At 36.1% G+C, this 27,996-nt stretch overlaps 1 protein-coding gene across 1 annotated transcript; it reads right to left on the reverse strand.

Moving 5' to 3' along the window:
• Positions 1–641: 641 nt before the first annotated feature.
• Positions 642–27,933, reverse strand: LOC145661787 (2-acylglycerol O-acyltransferase 2-like). Its single transcript, XM_081727126.1, has 4 exons — positions 27,710–27,933; positions 22,193–22,458; positions 1,580–1,754; positions 642–729 (listed from the first exon to the last, which is right to left on the reverse strand). The coding sequence occupies exons 1-4, from the start codon at positions 27,931–27,933 to the stop codon at positions 642–644; spliced, it is 753 nt and encodes a 250-aa protein (XP_081583252.1).
• Between the last annotated feature and the right edge of the window lie 63 nt (positions 27,934–27,996).

A 27,996-nucleotide genomic window follows, 5' to 3' on the forward strand; every position in this document is an offset into this window, starting at 1 on the left:
AAGAACGAAAGTAATGATTGTCTATTAAAATTAAAAACTAAAATTATGTAATAATATCAAATTTTCATTCCGGATAATTCATAAAAACCATACTACTACAACGCAAGTTAAATTTAATTTTATGAATCAAGTTAATTCAAAACGAAAGGTAAATGACAATTTAAAGGATTTTCTTTCATATAAGGTATTTATTTAAACTATCACAAGCTTTATTTGTACTGAATGATTAAACTTTATAGTAAAGTATTTTTTTTTTAGGAAAATAAATAGCTTTCCAATAATGAAAATATACATATACGAAACCTAAAAAATGAAACTTATTTATCATAGTATTGCTTATGTTTAACACAGTGCACACTTTTATGTCTAGTGTATACTTAGTAGAGTTTCAGTGTATACTTATTACGAGAGTGATTCAGAAAGTAATTCCTCCATTGCTTGCTAATAGTACTGCAAACAATTCTGAACTGTTTACTATTAATGCACTAATGTTTAAGCTATAGAATGCCCCTTTTTTACTTTCCTATTTCTTCTCGTTCCAGAGTAATGAAGCAATCCATGGCATCCAGTGGTGATGTCTGGTTGAAACAGCGGGCTGTCACTGAATTTCTGACTGCGGAAGCTTGTGCGCCCAGGAACATTTATCGCCGGTAACTAGTCGTGGGTACACCAGTACGACCCGGAAACGAAACGTCAGTCGATGGAGAACCACCACACGTTCTCTCCTCCCTAAAAAAAAAAAAGTTAAAGTTGTTCCATCTGCTGGCAAAGCGTTGTTGACATTCTGCCTCATCCTGCATCTAGTCCAGATCTTGCGCCCTGCAACTTTTGACTCTTCCTCAAACTTAAGGATCTCCTTAAGAGTCTTCATCCCGACGAAATTAAAATACCGCTAATTTTACAGTAATTATGTGATATCTTAAAACAGATAAAAGATAACTGAAATGTGGAACAATAGCGCCCTAGACAATATTATTTTGCGTGAGGTACCGTTATCACAAGTCACCTAGTGGCTTTCCGTTTTCAGCTGTTTAGAAACGCGAAAATAAATGCCGATTTTCAAAATGGCTCGAAATCGAAAGCAGATAAGTGAGACGTGATAACGGTTTCTCATGTAAAATAATATTGTCTAGGGCGCTTTTGTTCCACATTTCGATTATCTTTTATCTATTTGAAGATATCACATAATTACTGTAAAATTAGCGGTATTTTGATTTCACCGGGATGAAGACTCTTAAGGGCCAAGTTGCAGTTGTGACGCGGAGGTGGAAGCAGCAGTTCGGCACTGGTGTCTCCAGCAGCCGCCACAACTCTTCGACAGCATGAAAAACTTTGTTTTGCGTTGGTGCAAGTGTGTTGCCCGTAATGGGTACTATGTTGAAACATGGCGCCACCATTAGCAGCTGCTATTGCAAACTTTCCATTGATACCTGCATCGGTGCTATCTGTCAAACATAAATAAAGGTATCTGTCAAACACAGAAAGACATTAGTTTCTGAATCATCCTCGTACAATTATTTAACTAGTTTTTAGTTCAAAGTAATGATGATACAAAAAAAAAAAAAAAAAAAAAACTTACCCATTTTCTAAAGCAAGTTTCACAAAACCCTTTCTGTTTCGTAAAACGATGGTGTTGGAACCTGGTACACTTTCATATATTTCTCTTGAACCACCGACCAGGATACAGGGTGCAGCTCCGCCACTTTTCTCACGAAGTACATATGAAATACTTTCTCTAGAAACTAATATTGTTCCTGAATATTTTTAAAAAATAGTTTGTCATCATTTTTTGTTTATTTTCTGTACTATTATAGATTACTTTATCATTTGTAATCGTTTAAAACTCTATGTGATCGGTGATAAAGTAATAGAAAATGTTAAAGTCACAGAGAAAGATAGCTGAAATAGTAAAAAGGTGAAAATGGAATTCTTACTTGTTACTATCATAAATAACTAATCTTTCCTATACTTGCAGGTAAGTTAACACATTCCGGACGAACGGCGGGATCTGTTTCTGAAGAAACTAGCATCCATTGTGCCGGACAATGGACATAGATTTTCCCTTTCTTTTCATTTTTTAAAGCAAGTTTTGTAGTTTTCAGATATATATTTAAAATAAAAATAGCATGAGCGAGTCTTTATTTTGGAATTAAAAAAACCGTTGCAAAAAAGTTCATCCGCAACAAGTTAACTTAGCTGGGTTTGGGCAGCATTTTATAACGATTACTAAGGACTGGATTTTAAGGTGCAAAAATGTAGTAGGAAAAAGGGAATAAAAGGGGCTGGGAAATCACTCAAAAAGGTGCAAAAATGGTGCTAATAGGATATTTTTATTAAGTGCTATAGTATACAGTTACTTGAACGTTCTTTATTCATTACACCAACAAATATTGTTGAAGTCTTGGCTTTGAACATTGGACATAAATTACAAAATTGTTTTATGTAGTCCCAAACTTGTACAACATTCAATATTCTTGAAATAAAATTGTGGTTAAAACCAACTCGGTATTTTAAAAAAAGAAAACTTTAATTTAGCAATATTGTGGTTTGAGAAACCGTTACATACGTTTGGGTCTTCAGAAACTGCTTATACTTGATTATGCATAACATTTCTATATTTTCAAATGCTAGTTTCTGTCGCTTGGAGCTCAGGAGATCCTTGTCTGTGGAGAAACTTCGCTCGATATCAACGGAAACCAGTGGTACACATCTTGTAAGTGCATGGACAGAAAGTTCAGTTGACGTTGCGAAGGTTTTTATGTCGGGATTGTTTCGCAAATTCAGTGCAAATTTATCCCTAGCAAATCCGTCAAGATTGCGTCTAAACGTATGGAATGTTATGTGTAAACTAGATTGAAAATAAAGATATTGTTCTGTCTAAATTTTTTTAGAAAAAGAGAGAAAAAGGGACAATAAAGTTGCTGAAGGCTAAAAGAAGTAACAAAAAGGGAAATTTTATGAAACTAGCGAAAAAGGTGCAAGAAAATGCGTTCATTTAAGTTCGTTTTATGCCCGGAAATACATATTTTAAATTTTGGTTGTTATAACAACTACATTTTTTAGAAAAGGTGCTGCACCTTAAAATCCGCTCTTTAATGATTACATTTATGTAAATAACATAACCCTAGCTTTTTGTTTAATTATATGCAAGTCTTTTTCACATGTATTATGAACGTTAACTACTCTAGGACTCACTTGCTTTCTAAATCTTGTTAAATTATTTTTGTATATTCTTGATTATCTGGCGACAATCGACCATCTTTTTTCTTCTTCTTCGCCGTTGCAATTAGGGTATTCTAGTCAATACAAACAAGTCATCGTATTAGGCACGGACGTCTCTGGGAAGAGGACGCGTCATCTACCCATAGTTTTGTATTAAAAAAATGAAGGCTGAAACTACTTATATGGAACAAGTAAACAAACAGGAGGAGCACATGAATGAAGATCTTCAGGCAGTATTTGTTGTTAAGTGGTAGTATTACATTTTGTGTATACTTATATGGAACTTATCTTCTGAGAAGGAATCGTCCTTTGAATGTCGTGGTATGGCGGAAGTAAAACAAGAGAAATAGAGAAAAACTACAGTTAATAGATAGGTTTAAAGAAGTAGTAGCTGAACCTGCGCTCTCTACACAGCGCATCATTCGCATATGAGCATAAATCTCCTTCTCATTCCTCACAACATATGTACATGTCCCTTTACAGACACGAGTGAAAGACGTCTTGAGAAAAAAAATCGGCAAAGGGTGTCATGAAGGGGAGATTTTTTCGATTATTTTTTCTCAATATCTCGCACCGTTTGCAAGATTTGAACCTACTTCCTGTTGGAGTTTCTAATTCATGTATGACCAGTGTTTTCTTTCTTCTTGCATGCAGTATGTAATAAGCAAATACATTACATATACAATTGATTATAATTTCAGTTATATATGGTGTTCATTGGGCAAAACACTCAAAAAATAAAGATTTATCTTAGACTCGAGAAATGGTTATCCTTCCTTTTTCACTATTATTTGGCCATGGAACAAACGCCTGAAACATATACAACCCCAATATACAACATTGTGGTGTTGGAATGTATAACGAGTAGGGTATGATGCTTGAGTTTTTTTTTTTTTTTTTAATTTCAACGCTTCCAGTGTACCCTAAAAAATGTAATAAAGAAATAATGGCCATGTTTTTTTTAAAATATTCAATTAGAACTGGACAATCTACGCAAAATTTCCATCGATCAGTGAAAACCTCATCTTTCTAGAGCCTGTAGTTTCTGAGATCTCATTGTCGAAAGGATTGACCACAAACATATAAACATGGTTTAAAAGAATTCGGAAGATGGAAGCACAATTCACATGCATTGATTTTAGAGAAGGCTTATTAAAATACAAAGGCTTTGAACAATAATTTTATATGATAAACTTTATGAAAAAGATATAGTTAACTAATTTAGACTATTTAAAGTACAAATACTCAAAATGTTTGCCTCTGTTAAACGTGAAATCACACATAACCGTAAATGAAAGATTTGAAAGCCAAAGTTATAGTTTGGAGCTCAGACGCTTTTAATCACACACTGAATTAAGAGGCCTAACCTCTCTTGTGTTAGTTAATGTGCTAGCTACGATCAAGTGTTGTAATACGCATTTGGGAGCACAGCACATATACGACACTTAGAGGGCTGACGGAAGTTTTCACTTTCGGAGGGCAACTTGCTTTTTGAACCTCATTCATCTTCATCATCTTTTCTTTCTTCTTCATCTTCGTTTGGGCTTCGGCCCTTGGCTACTTTATCACGATGACGGACTCTGGCAACACAAACGGTCAAGCTCACCTAGGACGACATATAGGATTACCACCTACACTTCCAACGAATCCAAGCACTTCCCGCGATCAACCTACATCTATGGGATCTCGCAGCCGGACTCGCCACTTTTCTTGGGGAAGTCAACCGATAGCAAGCACATCTAGAGATAGGCATCCTTCTACAGAATCTACACAATCTGCTAAACGTATTCGATCAAGGTCCCCTATTACATCAATGGATGTCGAGGGCAATCCACAGCATACTAATAAAATAACGGGTTCTATAGATCATTCCTTACCAAGTTCAACTTTCGATCCTGTTTATCACTTTCTACTGACAGAATATGACACTAAATTCACAAATTCCAAAATGATATTTCTGCAAATAATGAAATACGTTCCTAGGGTACGGGACACTCTAGTTCAAATCGTTTCCACTAGGAATGGCTACATTTTGAAATCGAAAGATCCGAATTTTGGAATCACCATACGGAATAAAGCTTCCTACGAAATTTTCGGGAAAAATGCTAAACTGACGAAATTGACAGATAAGCGTCAAAAGCAGCCTCCGCCACCTCGACAACCATCTTTTCTGTCTGTTGTCATTAGACGAGTCTCACCTGAACTAACAGATGCAGAAATACACGAGGAACTAGCGCAAGAAGGGATATCAGTTGATAAATGTCTTCGCATTCGAAATAATAATGGTCCTACATACATGATCCGCGTTCTTTGTAAGCGACAGGACACTATTGACTATTTATTGCGATATGGTGCGCCTATTTATAAGAAAATACACAGAGTTGAACCATCTAAAACTCAAGGACCGTTACCAATTCGTTGTGAAAAATGTCAGGTATACAATGATCATACTACCGCAAACTGTTCAAATCCTTCTAAATGCGGATACTGCTCAGGGCTACACGAGACCAAGGCATGTCCCAATCTACAAGGACCACCGAAATGTAACACTTGCAGTGGGCTTCATCCTACTTACAGTTATCGCTGTAAAGCCAAACCAGCACCGACCCCTGAGCATCCAGAACTAACGGTACCGCTAAAAACGGCTGATAAAACAACTCAACCGACTCAATCCATATTACCTCCGCTAACCGTCGAAGATCTCCTTCGTTATATCAGTTTGGTGTTACAAAATATATTTCCATTTCAGCGAGCTCATATCTTACACCACATAATCTCTGCTGCAAAATCCATTTTTCACATCAATCTCCATGCAACTTACTCTAACAATTATGTTCATTTTCACGTTGGTCCGCTGGAAACTGCTGTTTAAAGCCATGCATATGTTACTTTACATCATGGGGATTACTTTCCTATTCGTTAATATTCGATCCTTTTCACAACATAAGCTGCTATTCGAAACATTATTATATGAGGAACATATTAATGTATTTGCACTTAATGAAACCGCCTTAAGACCGAACATGTTAGTCCATATTTCTGGTTATCAACTGCAGCGCCACGATTATCCCAATCATATGGCACGTGCTCAAGGCGGAGTTGCAATAGGTTATTTTTCCAAATATCCAGTAAGAGCATACACTCCTCAAGTTTTTGCCGATATGCCGGAATACTTACTTTATTCTATATATTTTCCATCATTAATAGTTAATTTTAGCACTATCTATGTTCGACCACGCCAACCCATACCATTACAGTATTTTGAATACATAGCCCATAACTTTCGTAATATTATCATCATGGCGGACATTAATATCCATAGTCGTAGTGCTCGCGAAAAGGCAAATTTTCAGCAATTCTTAACTGAAAATCTACAGCTGCATCTTCATGTCCTTCCTAGTCACACTAGACCAATCAGTCAGACTACACCAGATGTCGTCATCACATCTATAAATCTTATTAATGACTGCCAGCTTGAAGTTCTCGATTCCATCGGAAGCGATCATCATCCAATTAAATTAACATTAACTAGAGGACAACCGCAACGACCGGTAATAGCCCCGCGAAGTGTTCCTAGATTTGACAAAGCGAATTGGCCTCATTTTCGGCAAGACATCGAACACTCTCTTTCAAGTGTAACAGCACCAGCTACCGAGCCTGAGTTGGCTTCGTGTCTTACTACTCTCACTGAGGCAATACGAACCAGTGCTCATCATAATATTCCAACTGTTCAAGTAACTCTCCATAAGCCAAAATTACCACCGACGTATGTCACTTTAATACACAAGGCTCGTCAACATCTCCGTGAATACTATCGAACAGGGATTGATGTCTATCTACATCAACATCGCCAATGGCAACGAGCGGTTCGCAACTATCTTGCTGCATATAAACGTCGCAGTTGGATTAAGACTTGTAATACCTTATCCGAAGAAGCACACCCATCTCGCTATTGGAAGAGGTTTAATCAACTAACTGGCAAGAATACGTCAACAACCTATCCTCTAATTGCAGATGGCACTCCTCTCTTCTCCGACGAAGAGAAAGCAAACGCATTTGCTAGTCAGCTACAGAGCGTTTTTACTCCAACAGCTGCCTCTAAGATCTCTGAACGGATAGACATCTCTTGCATTCCTGCTTTACAACCTTCTGCCGATCATGCCATTGATCTGGAACATCCACTCACCGCACCCATTACTACTGATGAACTCCATATAGCCCTCAAGCGGAAAAAGAACACAGCTTCTGGCGTTGATAACATATGTTATCGACATATAAAAGAAGCCCCGCAATCACTTCTACTACTACTGGTGGCGATATACAATTTTATTCTCAGAACTGGTTTCTATCCTCCAGATTGGAAAGTCTCAAAAATTTGCATATTCCATAAACCAAACAAGCCAGTGCATTCTGTTTCATCTTACAGACCAATTCAACTGACATCAGTATTCAGTAAAATATTTGAGAAAATTCTTGTCTGCCGTCTTCATCTTGAGACAACTACTCTACTACCCATCCATCAAGCAGGCTTTCGGCCTAATTTCTCCATAAATGACCAGCTACTTCGTCTCAGCACCATAATTACTAACCAGTATAATAAAGCCTTCCCTTCTTGCCTCATTCTTATGGATTTAGAAAAGGCTTTCGATAAAGTTTGGCATTACGGCTTAATTAAAAAATTGCAATCATTTAAGTTTCCAATTTGCTATTTGAGGATAGTATATTCTTTCCTTACAAATCGCATTGCTCATGTTACAGTGGGTAATGCTCTATCTTGGCCTATCTTTCCGCTTACTGGAGTTCCTCAGGGTTCGGCTCTCAGCCCTTTATTATATATCCTTTATGCTTCTGACATCCCTACAGTTCCACGTAATGTTTTTACTTTTCAATACGCCGACGACACAGCTTTTCTCGCTCTTGGTAAAATTATCCAACAACTTAATACTCTTTTACAACAAACTCTCGATAATTACATCAGGTGGTGCAAGAGATGGCATTTAAGTATTAATACAGAAAAGACGCAAGCAATCGTGTTCTTACCTCTGAACAGGCGTTCCAGAGTTTACAGAAATCCAAATCTCTTGCAAGTAAATGTTGATGGGTACCGAGTACGCCCTTCCCCTACTGCTACCTACTTAGGCGTGGTCTTTGACTCAAAGCTCACTTGGAATGCTCACCTGAAAAAGTTAACAGCTAAGGCTAAAATTCGTTTAAATCTATTGCGTCGTCTCACAGGCACAACTTGGGGTCTGAAAGCTGAAGTGTTACTTCATACTTATAAGGCGTTTCTCCGTCCCATCCTCACTTTTGGACACACCGCCTGGAGCAATGCTTCTGCGTCATATTACGAAAAACTCTGCATAATGGAGCGACATGCTATTCGGCTGGCGTATCGTATTAAGCTTCCTTACCCTACATGGCTTACATATGAGTATATCAACTTCTCAAAACTCACAAAACACCTCGCAGAACTACGACTAAGGTATATAATTTCACGTATACAAACAGGTCATCCGTTATTCTTGAACATTCTGCAGACTGATGCTCTTACTGATGCTACATTTCGGTATAAACACTCACCTTTAAACATCTTAGTATCACTGTTTGTTCAAAATACACATCTGACTGCTGATGAACGGGAAATATATGATATTTACCTGATTAATGATCATCTTCCTCATATTTTTCCATATTAGCACGTAATCCTCATTATTAACAAGGGCTTCCCCCTGTCCTCATCAGTCCCGAGTCGCCCCGGGACAGAAGATTTAACACTGCATCTGTCTTGCTAATACAACTATGTTTGTGTCGTCTCTGCACTTCATCTCATACCTCATCATCATCGCTCTAAATTATATTACTTTAGTGATACATTTTGTTTTCCATCATCTTAATACCTTAGCACCTCGTATACACACATATATATATTTTTGCACATATTTATTCTACTTTTCATTTATTGTTATTACTGTTCTTCTTATTATTATTTATCAGTATACCTAGTTTTATATGCTTACTTTTCCTCATGTTTATATAATTGCACTTTGTCCATCCCACAATGTTTAACAATCCATGTATATCTACTGACACCTATGCCAAAGAGAGGGCGTAACCCTCTAATGGCTGGGAGTAAGAGTACCATCTTTACCAAAGCAGTACATATTTGATGAATAAAGATTTATCCAGTTCACTTATTACCTTATTCCCATACCCCTAAAAAAAAAACGCTTTTAATTTTCTTTAACTACCCATAGCCCATCTATTGTTTCCAATATATTGCAATAGTACATCTACCTCTCTTCCCCTACAGAGGGCGTAACCCTCTTCGGGTAGTTGCTAGCAATTGCTAGCAGGCAAAAGAAACGCTTTTAATTGCTATTGTAGCATTTTAATAGATAGATAGTTGCTATATCCAAGACAAAGATGTTGAACACCAATAGTAACAAAGAAGAATACAACGCAAAAGCTGTCAGATCACAATCTTGTGTTGAATGAGGTGCATTCCTACTAAAAATATATATCTAAGAAGAAAAGTAGGAGAAAACAAGTTAGATACTTAAAAGTTTAAAGATGATAAACTAAAAATAGATTTTCAAGAAAATTTTCAAGAAAACTATATGAATTGAGAGAAAGTAGATACACAAAGATACTAGTTACGGTAACATTTTGAACTTTGAGAGTAGAGGCACAGAAAATGAAACTGCGAATAAGGAGGGAAATATACAATAGACGTAAAGACAATAAGAGGAAGGATAGATATAAGGTAACCATGAAAGTTTTGTCGCTTTTGTGAAGGTCTGTTCCATTAGCTCTCACACCGTGAGTTGAATGCAAATGAAGATAAGGCGAAGTTCAGTTCTTGGTATGGGTATATCCTACATACTATCTGCTTGTGGCAATGCAGTTACACCGTGAACTTCCGTTAGAACAGAGTGAATATGGGACCTCCACATAGCATCATAAGGGTGTGTATGCTGTACAAGTTCAAACTGGGGTAAAACGCTGCTGCAACTGGGCGGAAGATATGCCAGGCCTTTGGTGAGGGTATCGTGACTACGCGGACAGTCCAGCAGTGTTTTAACAAGTTTAAGGATGGTGACGAAACATTCGAAGGCGCACCACGTGCTGGAAGAGCAACACATGTAAAAAATGAAGATCTTCAGGCAGTAATTGAGGCAAACAGTAGCCAGACATGTAAGGAACTGGGACTACAATTCAATGTGAGTGAGAAACCATTCGGCAGCATCTCCATCAACTTGGAAAGCACTACAAGTTGTGTCGATGTGTCCCACATGATTTGACGATTGCGTACATTTTCACAGGGTGCTCATTATCGAGCAATTTTACACGGTTCTATTTATCGGATTAATCGTTCTGCAAGTGTCGTGTATTTTCACACGGTCCACCTATCAATCACGTGATTCATCCTGAAACTGCTTTTACTATAGTGGGGAGGGAGGACAAAGAGCAAATATGAATTAAGTAAAAAGAGAAAAAGAAACACAAAATAAATACGAAAATTGCAATTAATACTGGAGAAGCTAGGAAAAAGAAAATAACAAACACAAGTTGTAATAAGGAAGAGGAAAATAATTACAAAAATAAAATAACTAACTATCCGGAGGTTCAATGCCGCGTACACAAAAGCTCTCCACTGAGTTATATCCTTAGCCAACTGGGTCCAGTTTCTACTTTGTATTCCTATCTCTGCGTGATCCATCTTAATATTGTTCTCCCATCTGCGCCTAGGTTTTCCTAATGGTTCGTTTTCCGACTGCTTTTCCAGTCAAGACTTTGAAAGCATTTCTGCTTTCTTTCATTCTAGCTACATGACCTGCTCACCTAAGCCTCCTAGACTTGATGATCCTAAGAATGTTTGGTAAATCGTATAAATTATGTAGTTACTCGTTATGAAGTTTCCGCCATTCCTCATTCGCATTTCTCTTGGGTCCGAATATTCAACTCAGGATCTTGTTCTCAAATACTTTCAGTCTATGTTCTTCCCTCGGAGTAAACGACCATGTTTCGTAACAATACAGAACTACAGGCATGATTATCGTTTTATATATTTTAAGCTTCAAATTCCTCGACAGAATTCGTGACGACAAGAGATTTTGAACTGAATAATAACACGAATTCCCTGTTTCTAGTTGACATTTAATTTCTTCGTGTGATTTTCATCTCTTAATATTGATCCTAGATATTTGAAAGTATGAACTTTATGAAAAGTATGTCTACTATTTAATATTTTAACGCATCCATAATTTGCAGTATTACGATCCCGACGAAACAAACTTCCATGTATTTAGTTTTCTCTGTATTTACTTCTAAACCTATGTTCCTGCAAGCGTTTAATAAGATCTCTGCATTTCTTTCTATTGTTCTCCTATCTTCTCCTATTAAATTTACATCATCAGCATATGCCATAACCTGGTGAATACTGTTCAACTCTAGGCCCTGGTTGCTATCTTCGCTTTTTCTTATAGCGTATTCCAGAACAAAGTTGAATAACAATGGCGACAACGCATCTCCTTGTTTCAGGCCATTTTCGACCTGAAAGCTCGTGTACAAAAGTTTTCCTACCTGGACTTTACTTTGGGATTCATTTAAACATATCTTAATTAATCTAATTAGCTTTCCCTGTATTCCAAGTTCTGTAAGAACGTTGTATAATGTTTCTCTCCTAACCGAGTCGTACGCCTTTCTAAAATCAATAAATAGTTTATGTACCGGGGTATTGTATTCCCATTTCTTTTCGAGTATTTGTCGAATGGTAAATATTTGGTCGATAGTTGATCAATTTCGTCTAAATCCGCACTAATAATCTCCAATAATTTCATCTGCGAATGGGTCAATCTTACTAATAGAATATTTGAAAGGATTTTATACGATCTTGACAGAAGAAAAATGCCTCGATAATTATTAGTCTGTTTTGTCGCCTTTCTTGTGAATTGGAACAATGATTGATACTTTTCACTCTTGTGGCAATTCTTCCTTGTTCCAGATAAGGAGAATGAGTTTGTGTAACTTGTTCCACAATTTTTCGCCTCCAGCTAAAATTAAATCAACCGGAATTTCGTCTACACTCGGAGATTTGTGTTCCTTTAATTTCTTTATAGCGGTTTCTACTTTTATTCGGTTGGGTTCTGGAATATAAGGTTCTGCGGTGTGTATCTCCTTTTCTTCACGCACATTAGTTTTTGGCTGCGTGTTCAGCAAATCGTCAAAGAAATCTTTCCATCTATTTAAGATTCTATTCATATCAGAGAGAACTGTTCCATCAGTTTTCTTTAATATATAAGCACGAGGTTGACAGCCTTTCCTAATTCATTGATCCCCTTGTACATGTCCCGAATGTTTTTAGTTTTACTATTATCTTCAAGTTCCTTAATTTTAGCTTTAAAAAGTCGCCTTTCTTTGTTGTAAAAGTTTTGGAAGTTTCCCGCCTGATGTCTACGAAATTTTGTGTAGTTATTTCATTCGGATTTTGTAGCAAAGGTAATTTTGTCTGTTTTCTCTTCTCTGCTAGTTTAATGCATTCCTGGTTCAACCAAGGTTTGTTCCTACGTATTTCCGCCAATTTTTCTTTTGCTGAAATCTTAATGCTATCTCTAATTTCAATCCAAGTATTCTCAACACTAGTGCATCCCGAATCTTCTAAAGCCGAAAATCTATTCGAAACTTCAATCTGGTATTCCTTTCTTAGCTGGCTCTCATCTAATTTCTTTAAATTAAATCTCTTCGTTTCAAACATTGAATATGTCCTTTATTGAACGATAATATATCTTATTATCGCTGCTACCAGGTAGTGATGAGTGTCACAATTAGCCCCTCTAAATGACCCTACACCAATTATGCTAGATTGTCTTCTATTTACTAAAACGTGATCAATTTGATTGTGTTTTTTCCGTCTGGTGAGGTCCAAGTGTATTTATGAACGTCGCGATGTGAGAATTTCGTATTCTTCACTGTTAGGTTTTTGGATGTTGCAAAGTTCACGAGTCTAACACCGTTGTCATTACTTTTCTTATGCAGACTTTCGTTTCCGGTTTGAAAATATCCTCTCGTCCTACCTTTTCATTGAAATCCCCCAATAGAATTTTCGTATGGTATTGCGGGAGTTGGTCAAATATCCGTTCCACTTATTCGTAAAACTGTCTTTTATATCGTCATCCTTATCTTCTGTTGGAGCATGTACATTTAAAACAATAATATTACACCACCGACCCTTAAGAGTAATAAAAGAAAGTCTGTCAGTAACAAAATCAACCCGCTTAATTGTTGGTAATAATTATTTGTGAACGAAAAGCCCTGTTTCTAATTGGTGATTTTTATTTCCTTCCACGTAAAAGAATGTAAAATTTCCGGAATTCACAGATCCATTTCCTTCCCACCTAACTTCCTGAACTCCTACTACGTCCATCCTGTATTTATTTAACTCACTCGTTACGGATTTTAACGCGCCTGTTCTATAAAGACTTCTAATATTCCATGTTCCAACATTTTATTTTGCTGAGGTCGTGCCAAGTTATTAGTCCTTGTCCGAGACTATTGTATGTTTCTGAACATTTTTTTTTTTTTTTTTTTTTTTACAGGATGAGGTTGTTAGCCTAATCCAAACCTCCAAACTGGAGGACCACTCCTTGTCGTCTGTCCGCGACTGCTTCAGCTAACCTCTATATCTAAAAGCTTTCTCAATCCGCAACCTGAGGACGCGCCATACCGTGGTGACAGGAACCTACGTTACACGGTTACAAAAATAAAATAAAACTAATAACTAGAGCAACCCACATTATGCTTTATTTTTTTTCCAAATTATGCTTTATTGTTAATCTCAATCATTGTTTTACACTAATCGTGTATAATGCATAATATTTACTACACACTAAATATTCTAAATATCTTGATTTATTTATTAATATTTTATGCAACCAGTTTCATTCATATTTAATGAACTTTCTACTTTAGTGCAACGTAAAGAGATATGGTTTACTTGAGTCTGCCTTTTTAACACTTGTGTGCGCCTTAAATGAGCATATATACAGAAAGGGAAAGTAAAAGATGCCACCAAAAAACACAGAAAGTGTTCAAGTTCAAAAGGTACACAAAACAATAAAGTGTGGAGTTCTTGTGTACTATTTATTGTTGACAGAAAGTTTTCTTCTTCTTTTTCCTTTTTTTCTTTTCTCCACATGAAAGGATTCACCGAAAAGTTTACAGAAATAAAAATAAGCTTTTCATTGTTGCAAATGTTCTCAATGATTTTGCATTGTAAATATCGGTTTTGAAAAATATTAAATACAGTATGTTAAACTTGCAGTTAAACAGAATTTTCCAAGAATTGTTCCAATAGAATTTTACATGAATTGTGCTATATATTTTAAATTATGCTTTATGCTTTATTTTCTAAAATTATGCTTTTAAAATTAGTTTCTTCTGGACCTTTAGACAACCACAACCGTGTTCAAGATACCAACCATATGTGTAAATTGCTGTTATGCTTTTTATGTTTTTGGGTTGTCTTACTAATACCGAAAATAATAGATAATTAAAGTAGATGAAATTAAAAATAAAAATTTAAGAAGAAACATAATCTTGGGAATGCAGACTAAAATGTGTTGCTGGTTTCCACTTCAGTGTTTTCGGAAGTTTATATCGTTTCTACAGTTCGACTTTTAAGGTATTGTGCGACTAAGCTGGTCAAAGTGTTGCTTCCTTACTCATTCATATGCATAAATTGTGTTGTGTCATATAATTATTTGGTACTGAATTAAGTATTTTTTCGATTTCTTATAGAAATACTAACTACCCAGGTGCACTGAACGACTGTCAGGCGTCAACCAATATTGCCAAGCATCTTCTTATCTCAAAGTTCTCAGGCTTGAACTAATTTAATTTTCTTTTACGTTGTGGCCAGTGAACTGTGAGTTAACACAAATTCTTTTAACATTTGATTTCTATATTCATACAGATTGTTTAAACCAAACTATATTTTAAAATGAAATACCAACCTTGAATAGTTGGTTAGTCTAATTTCTACCCTAAGTACAACAACTCGCGGAGACTTACTCCATACGTTTAGTAGAAACTACGCTCGTTCTGTTCGTTACACATTTGCAGGAAGGGGCATAAGTTATAACATAGTCGCCCAAGGACTAGCCCTACTCAACTAATTCCCCGGTCCTCTGACCAAATGCGCATCTGTCGATTCCTATAAACAGTTTGGATTTCTACATTGTGACCTGAATCATTTATACTAGAGAAATGCTACAGTCAAGATTTTTGGTTGGATTAGCGCAGCAGCACCCTGAAATCTACTTCGTGGGATTACCCTCACAGTGTTAAACACAGTGTTCGTTACTTAGTGATGTGAGAAAAGTTCATGCAGTGATTTTCAAAAATATAAAGTGCTATTAGTGTACATATCTCATAAGGACTTAAAAGGGTTGCTTGGTGTTAACGAAATGTGAAAAGTGTTTTTCTATATTTTTAGTGTTTATCAAAGTAGTGAATAATCCACACTAATAAAGTGTTTCGTGTTATCATTTTCTTCAGCATAATTATTTTCTTTTTAACAGTGCATCTAATAAATGAGTATATTCCTATTTCATTTAATGTGTTTTCGTTTCTTGTGTTAATGGTATCTTTGTGTGTTGCGATTTGAGCAATCCTGTGAATGATCACGGGGAATTTGAGACATGCTCGATGCTCTATTTGGACCTCTCGATTCTTCATGCTCGCTTCATTGTCAAGACCTGAGAACGACTAGGGAAGAGTTCTGTATTTTTTTTTTCTGAAAATGTTCTTCGATGTCTTGACCAGGTAAGGTAATATGTTTCAAAAGTACCAAATGGTTGGACGACAGGAGCAGATCTGGAAAGCGGTTATAATATTGCATAGTATAGCGTAAACGCATTTGTTTTGTACTCTCCCTTTTGTTATGCAAAATAATATATTTCATCCTTAATTTTTAACAAGAAAATTGTAGTTACTGTATTAGACCAAGGACCAAGGGGCTGATAACTCCGCACTCTGGGGAACTTTTGCCACTATATTAGAAGTGTTCCTTAGGGTCCTTAGAATCAAAAACTAGTTGTTGGTTAACACATAAGTGCAACACCTGGGCCCTGGGGCCCTTAACCCTTTAGCACCCATAAATACTTACACTCATCGATAGGATCTCTTTAAATGACTGTAGATGAAACCATTAGTGCAACACTTGAACAAGTTATATCTCAATCGATTTGTAAGACAGTAGGCTTTCAGTTCACGCAATGAATAGGATATTTATGTGTACAAAGGAAAACTAATTGGAGGGATATTTAAGAAAATTTCCCTTCAAAACATCCCTTCTTGCAATTCTTTTAGTTATTATGTGGCAACATTGCCAACTAGCTGAACAATAAAATGTATTTATGTGTCCTATTTTATATCCAACTTAAACTGAAGATTTCATCTTGATCCATCAAATAGCAGCAGAGAAAATATGTGTTTTTACAGTTTTCATAGAGTTCATAATAGATTTTCATGAAAGTACGAGTATGACTTTGTGTCAATGTACAGTTATTACGTTGCAACACTGCATGCTAGGTGAATAATAAAATGTATTTATGTGTCCTATTTTATGTCCATCTTAAAGTGAAAATTTCGTCTTGATTCATCAAATAGCAGCAGAGGAAGTATGTGTTTTATAATCTTCACAGGGTTCATAAAAATTGATTTTCATGGAAGTACGAGTATGATTTTGTGTCAATGTTTTCTTTTAATTTTCTATAGAAAACAAGTGATATAAGTTTCTCATTCGCAACTAGTTGATTTTCTCATTCGTTATATTATGACAGATTCCCAGTACCAAGAAATACCCCAGGAAGGTTTTATGGTTTGTTGGTCCATTGTATAATATAAATTATTCCAAAGCAATAGCTTTACTGTTGTGCAGTTACACTTTATCCTTTTGAAGATACTTGTTCTGGTACCGTATTCTACAATGAAAACAACTTCGAAACATGACTGTTGGTATGTGAGTTATCAAAAAAAACTCTCGAAGTTATTTCGTAGCGCATGCATTCATATCGCACTTAATATAGTATGGAATATGTATTTTTTTAATTGTCGTAATATTAAATAATTTGTTATATTATTTGTGTTTTTTAGTCTCTAATTTGATAATAGTAGTACATTCGAACTGAAATTCATGTGTTCTCAGTTATTCTGGAGGAGAATGGCAAGCAAAAAGAAGCCAGTCAGACAGACGACAATTGCAACAAGAAAAAGAATTGCTGTTGTGATAAATAAAAAAAAATCTGTGTAATACACTACGCATAAAACGAAACTGACATGAGGATGACAAATTTCATTCAGAAAATCTTCAATAAACATTTTCAGGTCAATGAACTGCGGCAAGAGAGTGGCACTGCAAAACTGACCGCTTAATATCAATTTGCATCCAAATTTCTACAAAATACGACACAAACAAATACGGTCTTATCGCTGGGACTGCCGAAGTTTCAGAAAATTACCACGATCTCTAAGTCAGTCTGCTGATTTATGTGTGGCGGAAAATTGTAAACTCTTAGTGAATAATTCGCCATATTTGGAGCTTACTGCTATACGACAGTATGTAGTAGACATCCTGTTTAACGTGGAACAGTGAGTATTTTGCCAGAAATAGAGCTAAAATGGGGATCGCGGAAAAATGGAAAGGGTGTTTTATAGGAAACTCTAGTGACATGTTTCACTAGAATAGCTGAACGTGCCATTAAAGGAACACCTATTCGATAGGAAGATGAATCACTACTGCTACAGATTCAAAAAGTGGATTTCATAGCAGCCGAAATGAGGAACCACAACTTATATCAAATCGTCGAGCTGAAATTGTTCATGGAAGAAACATACCTAAAGATAAATTCATTGAGGACGCACTTTGTGCAGGTATGTTAGTAAGTGCTTTGGTTACTGAAGCAGCTTTATTGTTACTGCGAGCTTTTGTTAATCAGCATCGATAAACCTAAGATCTTTCATGGCTGCCCACGACAAAATTGTTACATTACAAGACTTACCTCATCTCCTTTTTTTAGTTCATATCTATCCTTTTAGCTGCAAGTAATACAGGCCCAATTCTTCGGACAGCCCATGTCGCCAAATTTTTAGCGCAATATATTTATTCAGCAGTTTCAGGTGTACCATGGTTGATGCTCCTAATTATAACAATCATATATCTAACAAACAGTATAGAATGTAGCATTTCTGCCATGGGCGGCCACGAAAGAACTCACACCTGTTGGTGGTGCTTAAGAACAGCTCACACTAACTGTAAAGCTGTTTCAATAACCTACACACTTACTAACATGCCTGCACAGAGTGCGTCCTCAATGAATTTATCTTTAGGTATGTTTCTTCCATGAACAATTTCAGCTCGACGATCTGGTATAAGTTGTGGTACCTCATTTCGGCTGCTATTAAATCCACTTTTTGAATCTGTAACAGTAGTGATTCATCTTCCTATCGAATAGGTGTTACTTTAATTGCACGTTCAGCTATTCTAGTGACACATGTCACTAGAGTTTCCCATGAAACATCCTTTCCATTTTTTCGTGATCCCCATTAGCTCTATATCCGGCAAAATACTCCTTGCTCCTCTTTAAACAGGATGACTGCTACATACTGTTGTATAGCAGTACGTACCAAATATGGTAAATTATCCACTAAAATGTACAATTTTCCGCCACACATGATTCAGCAGACTGACTTAGAGATCGTGGTAATTTTGTGAAACTTTGGCAGTCCCAGCGATACATCGCATTTGTTTGTGTTGTATTCTGTAGGAATTTGGAATTGATATTAAGCGGTGCAGTTTTACAGTGTCAATCTCTTGCCGCAGTTCTTTCAACTGAAAGTTTTTATTGAAGCCTTTTTCGATTACATTTGTCGTCCTCATCTCAGTTTCGTTTAATGACTTGTGTATTACACAGAATTTTCGATTTTTCACAACAATAATCCCTTTTCTTGTTGCAATTGTCGTTTGTCTGACTGACTTCTTTTTGTTTGCCATCCATCTACAAAATAACCGAGAACATCGATTTCAGGGAGAATGTGCTATTACCTGACCAGCGAAGGAGTGCGGGCGGCCGATTTTGGAACTAAAATGCAAGCAGCAGTGTTTCTAACCGGATTACTTGTAATCAATCTATCACAGTTCTTTTTGTCCTGTTCGTAATAAACAACTTCACGCATATGCTCAAGTCAGGGGCAGATCCAGGGGGCGGGGTGATCGGGACGATTGCCTCCCCCCCAGGATACGGTATTTTTTATTTTAAAAATAAAACCTAAGAATTTTCACCTTTGTATTATAAATGTAAAATAAAACCTAAAATAGGTAGGCCTTACTTTTTTTTTTTGTTTTACGTTGCAGAAGTCAAATAAAGCATTAAATTGCAAGAAATTACTTACATTGGCGTTCTTGCTAAAAAGAAAAAAAAAAATGTCCACCTTCGAAATCGCAGATGGCCATTTCTGTTCTAGAAATTGCAGACAATAGCTACTTCTCCTTTTCTAAAGTTGTTTTACTTTTATTTGCAATACACTCTTACCTTGACTTGACTTCGAACGACCCCCCCCAAACATTCAGTCTGGATCCGCCCCTGGCTCAAGTTAAGACAATCAGTTTCAAAAGTTATTGAAGTTACTTGCAGAACATCTTAAGTAACAAGCAAAAAAACTACTACAACAAGAATACACCCTCCATATTAACTTGCGAACAAGCTAGCGAGCAGCGTTTTACAGGTTGCTCCTGTTTTTATAATGGCATCGAATAAAACGTAATCAATTTTTATACAATCAGCTTAATACACGGTAGAAGCTCACTGAATTGTCAATTGTGCTATGTTGTTCTTAAATTGGTAATTTCCATTCATATATCACTATTCACAATACATCTGCATTACTGCAAGAATGGTTTACTACAACCACATAACTTACGGCGTTCTTTATAAAGCGGAAAGAGATTAGGCTATGCATAACATCCAAACTGCAACTTTTAAAAGCCGTTGGATACACTGCAGAGTGAAACTCTCCGCTCCCCTGTCCCACCGCGCTTGCCAAGAAACTGATGTAAACACAACAGCAGCGCCATCCTTCCAAAACCGCACTGCTATCCTGGTCAGGATATACTATTATGAAGAGGCAAAAACACAAAGAATATAACAAATTGTTTAATATTACGGCAATTAAAAAACTTCATATTAAATACTATATTAAGTGCGATTATCTGTGTGCATATGTAATAAGAATGCATGAGCTACGAAATAACTTCGAGATTTTTTGATAACTCACATACCAGCAGACATGTATGGAAGTTGTATTCATTGTAGAATACCAGAACAACAAGTATTTTCAAAAGAACATAGTGTAACCGCACAACAGTAAAGCTATTGCTTTGAAATAATTTCCATTATACCATGGACCAACAAACCATGAAACCTTCCTGGAGGATTTCTCGGTACTGGGAATCTGTCATAATATAACGAATGAGAAGATCAACTAGTTGCGAATAAGAAATTTATATCACTTCTTTTCTATAGAAAAATAAAACGGAACATTGACACAAAATCATACTCGTACTTCCATTAAAATCAATTTTTATGAACCCTGTGAAGATTATAAAACACATATTTCCTCTGCTGCTATTTGATGGATCAAGACGAAATTTTCACTTTAAGTTGAACATAAAATAGGACACTTAAAGACATTTTATTATTCACCTAGTTTGCAGTGTTGCCACGTTGTAACTAAAAGAATCGTGAGAAGGGACTTTTTAAGGGAAATTTTCTTAAATATCCCTCTAATTAGTTTTCCTTTGTACACAGAAATGTCCCGTTCTTTACGTAAACTGAAAGCATACGGTCTTACAAATCGATCGAGATATAACTTGTTCCAGTGTTGCACTAACGGTCTGATCTACGGTCATTTAAAGAAACTCCATCGATGTATGTAAATTTACGCGAGTGCTAAAGGGCTAAGGGCCCCAGGCCTCAGGTGTTGCACTGATATATTGATCAATAACTATAAGGGGCGATCAGCTGAAACCCGTTCGTTCCATGTATTATTGGTATAGTGTGTAGGAGGATATTGTTTGTTTAATAGTGGGTAATGGCTAATGTCCCTGTGTGTTGAGTGTAGGAATGTTGTTGATACGTGTTTCCGTTTTGCAGGTATAACGAGTGAAAGATGGCGTTCAAGATCCCCAATCCATCCAAACAGAACCAGCGTGCCTTCATGCAGTTTCTAAGTGCCGAAGGTTGTCAACCAGCTGAAGTGTTCCGGTGTATGAAAGACGTGTATGGTGATGCACACGTCTCCAAAACAACAGTGGTGGACTGGGCCAGAATGTTTCGGAAGGGGCGTGAACAAACCATTGATTATCCCCATCCTGGTGAAGCCCATGCTGTTGCCACAGAAGACACGCATGAAAAGGTGAATGCGGCTACAGCTGCGGATAAACGCATTAGTATTCAATCCAAGAAGGCACTGAAAGGTCAGAGATTTCAGTCTGACGCGGAGGTTCAGGACGCTGTGCGTGATTGGTTTGATAGTCTGCCGTCCAAATTTTACATGGACGGCATTTGTACGTTAGTGACACAGCGGAACAAGTGTGTCAACGCTCATGGTGACTTCTGAACAATATTTTTACTGCACGTTAACCATAGACGCCTCTAGATAGTGTACAAGTTTCCGCTCGAAATAAAATTTATTTAATGAATCATGACCACTGAACGGGTTTCAGTTGAACGCCCTTTGTATTTTTTTTGAATCTAAGGTCCCTAAGGAGCATTTCTGACATAGTGGTAAATGTTACCCAGGGGGAGTTATCACCCCCTTGGCCCTTGGTCTATATTGATATATTGGTACCACTTTCTATTTATATAAAACATGAAACAAATAATAAACATTGAAATAAAGTTATAATTCTTACCTAAAGAGAGAGAAATTTCACGAATAATCGGAATGTAGTAGCCAATGCTCAAGGTGCAGAGATTAAAGGTAATCCCAGGAAACAGAGATTTGATATTTAATGCATTTGTTGACAAAACTGTAGCAAAACTGATTGCCAATATGCCATGTGGGAAACACCCTAAGATGTAGTTCTTATTCGGTGGGAGATCAGACGTCTTTACAAGAGTTATAGGAAAGTAATCTCTTAAATACTTCCATACGACCCAGTTCTGAAAAATCTCTGACCTAAAAATAAAAATAATACTATATTAAGAATTACAAGGAAGTTTCCAATCCCTTTTAATTTTTCTTACCTGGAGCCTTTCTTTGTTAACCCTCCTAACTTCCTTCCAGCATCTCTATCATGTCCGAGAAGTCCCACACCATGTGTTAATCACAGTATTTGTTGAGTGTGCTATCTATTGAGTTTCAGACGTGTTTGTGGGCGGAATCGCAAGTTGTTAAGCACACGGAGGATATAATCTGGGCCAATTGCTTCGCATACGTTCTTTATTCTTTTGAATTTCTCTAGCAATCGTCTCTTAGTGATGTGAGATATTGGAATACTTGTCGTCGTTCTGGATAGCGTCGATTGAACTCAGTGATAATATCTCAGGTGAGTAACCTTCACGTCCACACAGCAGTATTATTTATAGTTGGTTTCCTGCAACAGCATTATACATTACAACAAAAGAACGAAAAATATTATCATTTTGCTTATGTTGCGGGACTTTTCGGACAGCCTGTAGGTGTGTTTGGTGTATATATCCCCGTGTTTGATTTAAAATGAATGATTTATTGAAGAATTGTATTTCATCATTTATACTGTACAATGTTTCCATGTTCTACGGTCCCTGAATGACCTGCCATGCCATTCAGTTGGGCAAACATCGTTGAGAAGCCTGATCAGTGTATGAGTGTATGTTAGCATTAAGTAAATTATATAATTTCATTTCTTTAAGGTAATTGTAATTATTTTTTATTACTACTGATGTTATATAGTATTCGTTATTTTATACAGGAATATTTAAAATTTAAGTACATAGAGTCTGAAAGGCTACAGTGAACTGAAAATAAGACAATTTCAAATTTTCTACAGAAGGTGTTCATAAATTTATTCCTTGGGATTTCCGGAAACATCTGCATATTATTATAAGTATTGTGAAAAACTTTTCCTAGGATGTAAGTGGATCTGCTTTACAAGCTGTACATTGCCAAGAGTAGTCTATGTTTACAATCAGTGAATGGTAATGTTTCCAACAATTTGTAGACGTGATTTTGATCTCGATTGGCATTATCTGCAAATTTATGTTCAATGTCCATGTTTAAAATGATCTATTACTATATACTGTATGAAAATAATTTAGAGTACGTTGTTATTAGTACTTAATTATATAAGGTTGTCCGAATAGTAATGAGACTGATTTTATTGGGCCAATCAGAAGGGCTGGAGGCGAAGTCTCCGAGCGTGACCGTCGGTAGGGGATGTAAGATCAACTAAGAGTTCTCGTCAGTTGATTCTTAGCTTTTGCCGTGTGTGGACCATAACTCTATGATGTGGACAGATGCTTGAGATGTCAAAACTACGGTCAAAATGCAGAAAAATGTTGAGCGGAGATACATGGTGAAGTTTTGGTGAAACGCGATAAATCCGTGACAGAGATGCTGATGACTATGATACAGATAGCATAAAAAAAGGAGTTGCTTTATCGGAAGCACAAGTGTTTCAGTGACGCAGCTGTGCATGGTACACTAGTGAGTCTCCTCGACTAAAGATGACGTAAATGAGTAAACTGAAGATGAAATTGATGCTGATTGTTTTTTCGTATTTTGGTTCTAAAAGTGTTATCCATAAAGAAGTTCTACCACACCGGGCAAACAGAGTTGTGTGGTCTGCTCGGAAATTGCCACATCTGGATCTTTCACATCACAAGGACGCGATAATACTAGTGAGAGAGTTTCTGCGGAGAGATTCTACCGTGATAACACTGCTGCAACTTTCCTACTGATGAACTTGGCTCAGTTGATTTATTTCTGTTTCTCGGGCGCAAGTCCGAGATAAGACTATTTTGGAACTGTTAAAGAAAATTTCCAAGCTGCGGCTACCAGTACTTGGAAAGACCTCCTATTGAAGACTTCCCTGCGAGCCATACTGAGTGGCAGGGTTACTGGTAATGATGTATTGATGCTTAAGGACATTATTTCGAGGATTTTTAAGTGTAGGTAAGCGTATCTTGTAAACTAATTTTATGGAATGTCTCATTATCTTCTAGACAGATCTTGTATATGTAATAATCTTGGTACTTACGAGACGTGTGTACGGTTTTCTTAAAAAAAAAAGAAAGGAATACCCTTGAAAAAGCCAGTATCCTCACCAATAGATGGAAATAAATAAAAAACAAATGTGACTAATCTTTGGCCAATTGTGATTCTTAACAATTCCTACGTGAGTTTGGCAGGAAATAGGCCCTCCAAAGAGAAATAGGTAGCCAGTATATTTTAATAAGACTGTGCAATAAACTGTTTGATTTCTCGTAACACTTTTTCATTTAAAATTTTAAAGATTTTGTGGTCTCGTCTTGTAAATGTTATACCTTGTAGAGATGCGCACGAGACGAGTCGAGACACGGCTCTTCCAATAGAAAAATATACATTTTTCGAGCCGAGACATCACTTTTACAGCACAGTTTCGAGACGAGACAGCCACAAATTTTGTCTCGTGCGCATCCCTAATACCTTGCTTTAAAAAAAAAAAATCATCTAGAAGTTATTAGAATTTTTCAGCGTCACAAAGGATATGATGAAACAAACATTTAAACCATATTTTCATTATTGGGATATATTGTGTAAAGAGTTGCGTATCTTTAAACGTTGATAAAGTGCTCTACATTGTGTTCGTACGATCACTTTATCATTTTTTTAAATATTATGAATCACTTAACACTAAAACAGTGTTTGAGATCTAAGAGTTGGATGAACGTCTTGTCTCGTCTCTTCTCGAACTCGAGAATTTACTTTTTGTCTCGAACTTCGTCTTGTTTTTTCCAGACGATAATCATGAATAAGTTTCTCGTCTCATGCGAAATACTACATATGACCCAGAACCCATTTCGACCCACTGTGACTTTCGATCAAATATGATCCATTATGACCTATTATATTGAGTGAACCAAAGAAAAGAGTAAGTTTCTATTTATGTTAACATTCACATTTTAAATGTAATTGTTTGTATCGGGAGCAAGATGAGGTTTGATAATCACTTCACTTTCTTAAAGGAAACAGCATCTACATACATATCAATGAGATCGGGCGTCCATCATCAAAACCCTTTCCAAGAAAGTTAGTATTATTTTGTTACTACATATTATTTAGTGACATCCTACTATCGAACAGTGTTAGATCTGAAAACCCAAGGTGACTTGAGTCGCCATTCCAAATTCGAAACCCTGGAAACATGTTGATACAATGGATAACGCAAATCTTTCCAAGTTCTGTGAAACCACAAATCTCGCCCATGAGTTAACAATAATAATCCAAATGTTTAAATTTACACAAAATTGCAAGATAAACAAACAGCACAAAGAGACTGGTGTAATTAAAAAAAACATATAGATGACTTATTGCATTAAATGATACATATTGAAAATTATTACTTTTTTTAATTTCTTATAGAGATTTGTGAGATTTTCCAGATACGACGACGAGTTCCACAGATGAAGTACACCAAATTCAAGTCCCACGGAAAGAATATTTCAGATATGTATCTCTTAGCAACTTAAGTTACTCCTTTCTTCTAGGGTAAGGTAATTTTAAGTATAGAATGTAGCTGAATTATACATAGTTTGCAACTTACATTGACTTCCTTTTATGAAAAAAACGGTAAGCATTAGGTATCTATTTATTAACCAATAACGTATTCAGAATCTTCTTTTAACTGTTTTTTTATTTACTTTATAGCATCTTATTTATTCTGCTTTATATGTAAAATATTATTTATTGTGTAACACAATTTATTAGTATTTCTTTTATATTTCAATTCATTTATATATATAATGAATTCTCAGAAGGCAAACTTTCCTCACCTTCTTATATATATATATATATATATAAGAAGGTGAGGAAAGTTTGCCTTCTGAGAATTCATCTAAAGGAGTTATGACTAAAATTTTGATGAATATATGTCTTTAGTTTACATTTTTACTACGTTTTGGGGATCGGAATTTCATAAAAGTTGAGGACCCAAATTGGGCCCGCCCCGATTATGATTAGAAATACATACTTGGTATTCAGGCTCCATGACAACAAACTTATAAATAGCCTTATTTTAACTAACTACCTGGATATTCCTATAATTAGTTCAACTAGAGCTTTCTTACGTTATTTTTTAGATATAATACTTATAGCTTTTCTTCATGAATTTTTAATTTATTTTATCTGATTTCAATTTTAACAATTAAAATTATTATTCTTTTAATTTGATCTATGTTTTATTTAAATTTAATGTCTTCTTTCTTTTCTTAACAATGAAATAAAATGAAATGAAATTTTAAAGTATATATCCCACACTTACGCCGGCTAGGCTAAAGGAGACGGTGATGATGAGGAATAAATAAAATGGTGGAATGATAAAAGTGGGAGGAAACGGGAGAATCCCGAGAAAACCGACGCACACGGTGTTTGTCCACCACAATGTTCACTTGACACAAGCTGGGATCGAACCAAGAACCTCATGCACCAGAGGTGAACGAGAACATTATTTTCAGTTTTAAGAAGTCAAAGATTATTTACATGGTAATGGTGCACTAAATGTTTTACTTATTATGTATTTTTGTGCAGTAAAACTTTGAACTTGAACATGAAACTTTAAAACTAATTATAAATAGAACTGAAATGAAAAAGAAAGTAGTAAATTGTTGTAATGCCATATTAGACGATGCATTACAGTGATACGACAGAAATGGGCATATTGAAGATTTTTTGGATTTATTACCAATAATAATATGAATTTAGTAGCGCAACGCTGTAACTTGCTATGAAGTAGTAATAAAATGTAGTACTGACCATTGCTACTAACTACCACTAGAGGCACTGACTGGTAGGTACAGTCCTGTCTCAAAATTGACTTAATTATATTTCATGAATTTAGATTCTAAAATTTCATGACACACCGGTTGGGAACCACTGGGCTAGACCGTTGAGGTAAAGCTGTACCGTCTTCGCAAAGTTCTGCATACAACAACGCAACACAAGAATGCAAAATGTCATTATAACTGCTATGATGATTATCACAAAGTAACGCGCAAATTTTGGGCTTCGTTGCTGTTAACCTTTATGGAATATGGCCGTATGACGCGTAATATACCTATATGCATAACATAAATCTGGCTCTGTGTTGTTGTTTTAGCACAACCTAAGTAGATTTTTACTTTATCCAAACATACTAAAATAATCTTCTATCACAGTAGCTAGAGTAGAGCTAAAGATACGCCTAACTTACCGTCTACCTCCATGGCTTGGTGTCTTTCTGTCAAACCAGACATACGAAAAATAGATTAGCAGGATCCAATAATAGCTTGTAAACAGCAGTAAATAGAAGGAAACGATCATTGAAACACTTGGAAGAATATGTCGAAGGAATACAAAGACACTTGGACCTAAAATTAAGAGGAACTCTTTCAACAGGCTCTGCCATAAATTGACTATACTTGCTTGTAGATTCATGGCTGTGGCTCAAAAGAACTATCCATAGAGATGATGAAGAATACACACATCAAGTGCCACTAC

Source organism: Thermobia domestica, chromosome 10 (genome assembly GCF_964235325.1).
Source record: "Thermobia domestica chromosome 10, izTheDome1.hap1.1, whole genome shotgun sequence".
Classification (NCBI taxonomy): domain Eukaryota; kingdom Metazoa; phylum Arthropoda; class Insecta; order Zygentoma; family Lepismatidae; genus Thermobia; species Thermobia domestica.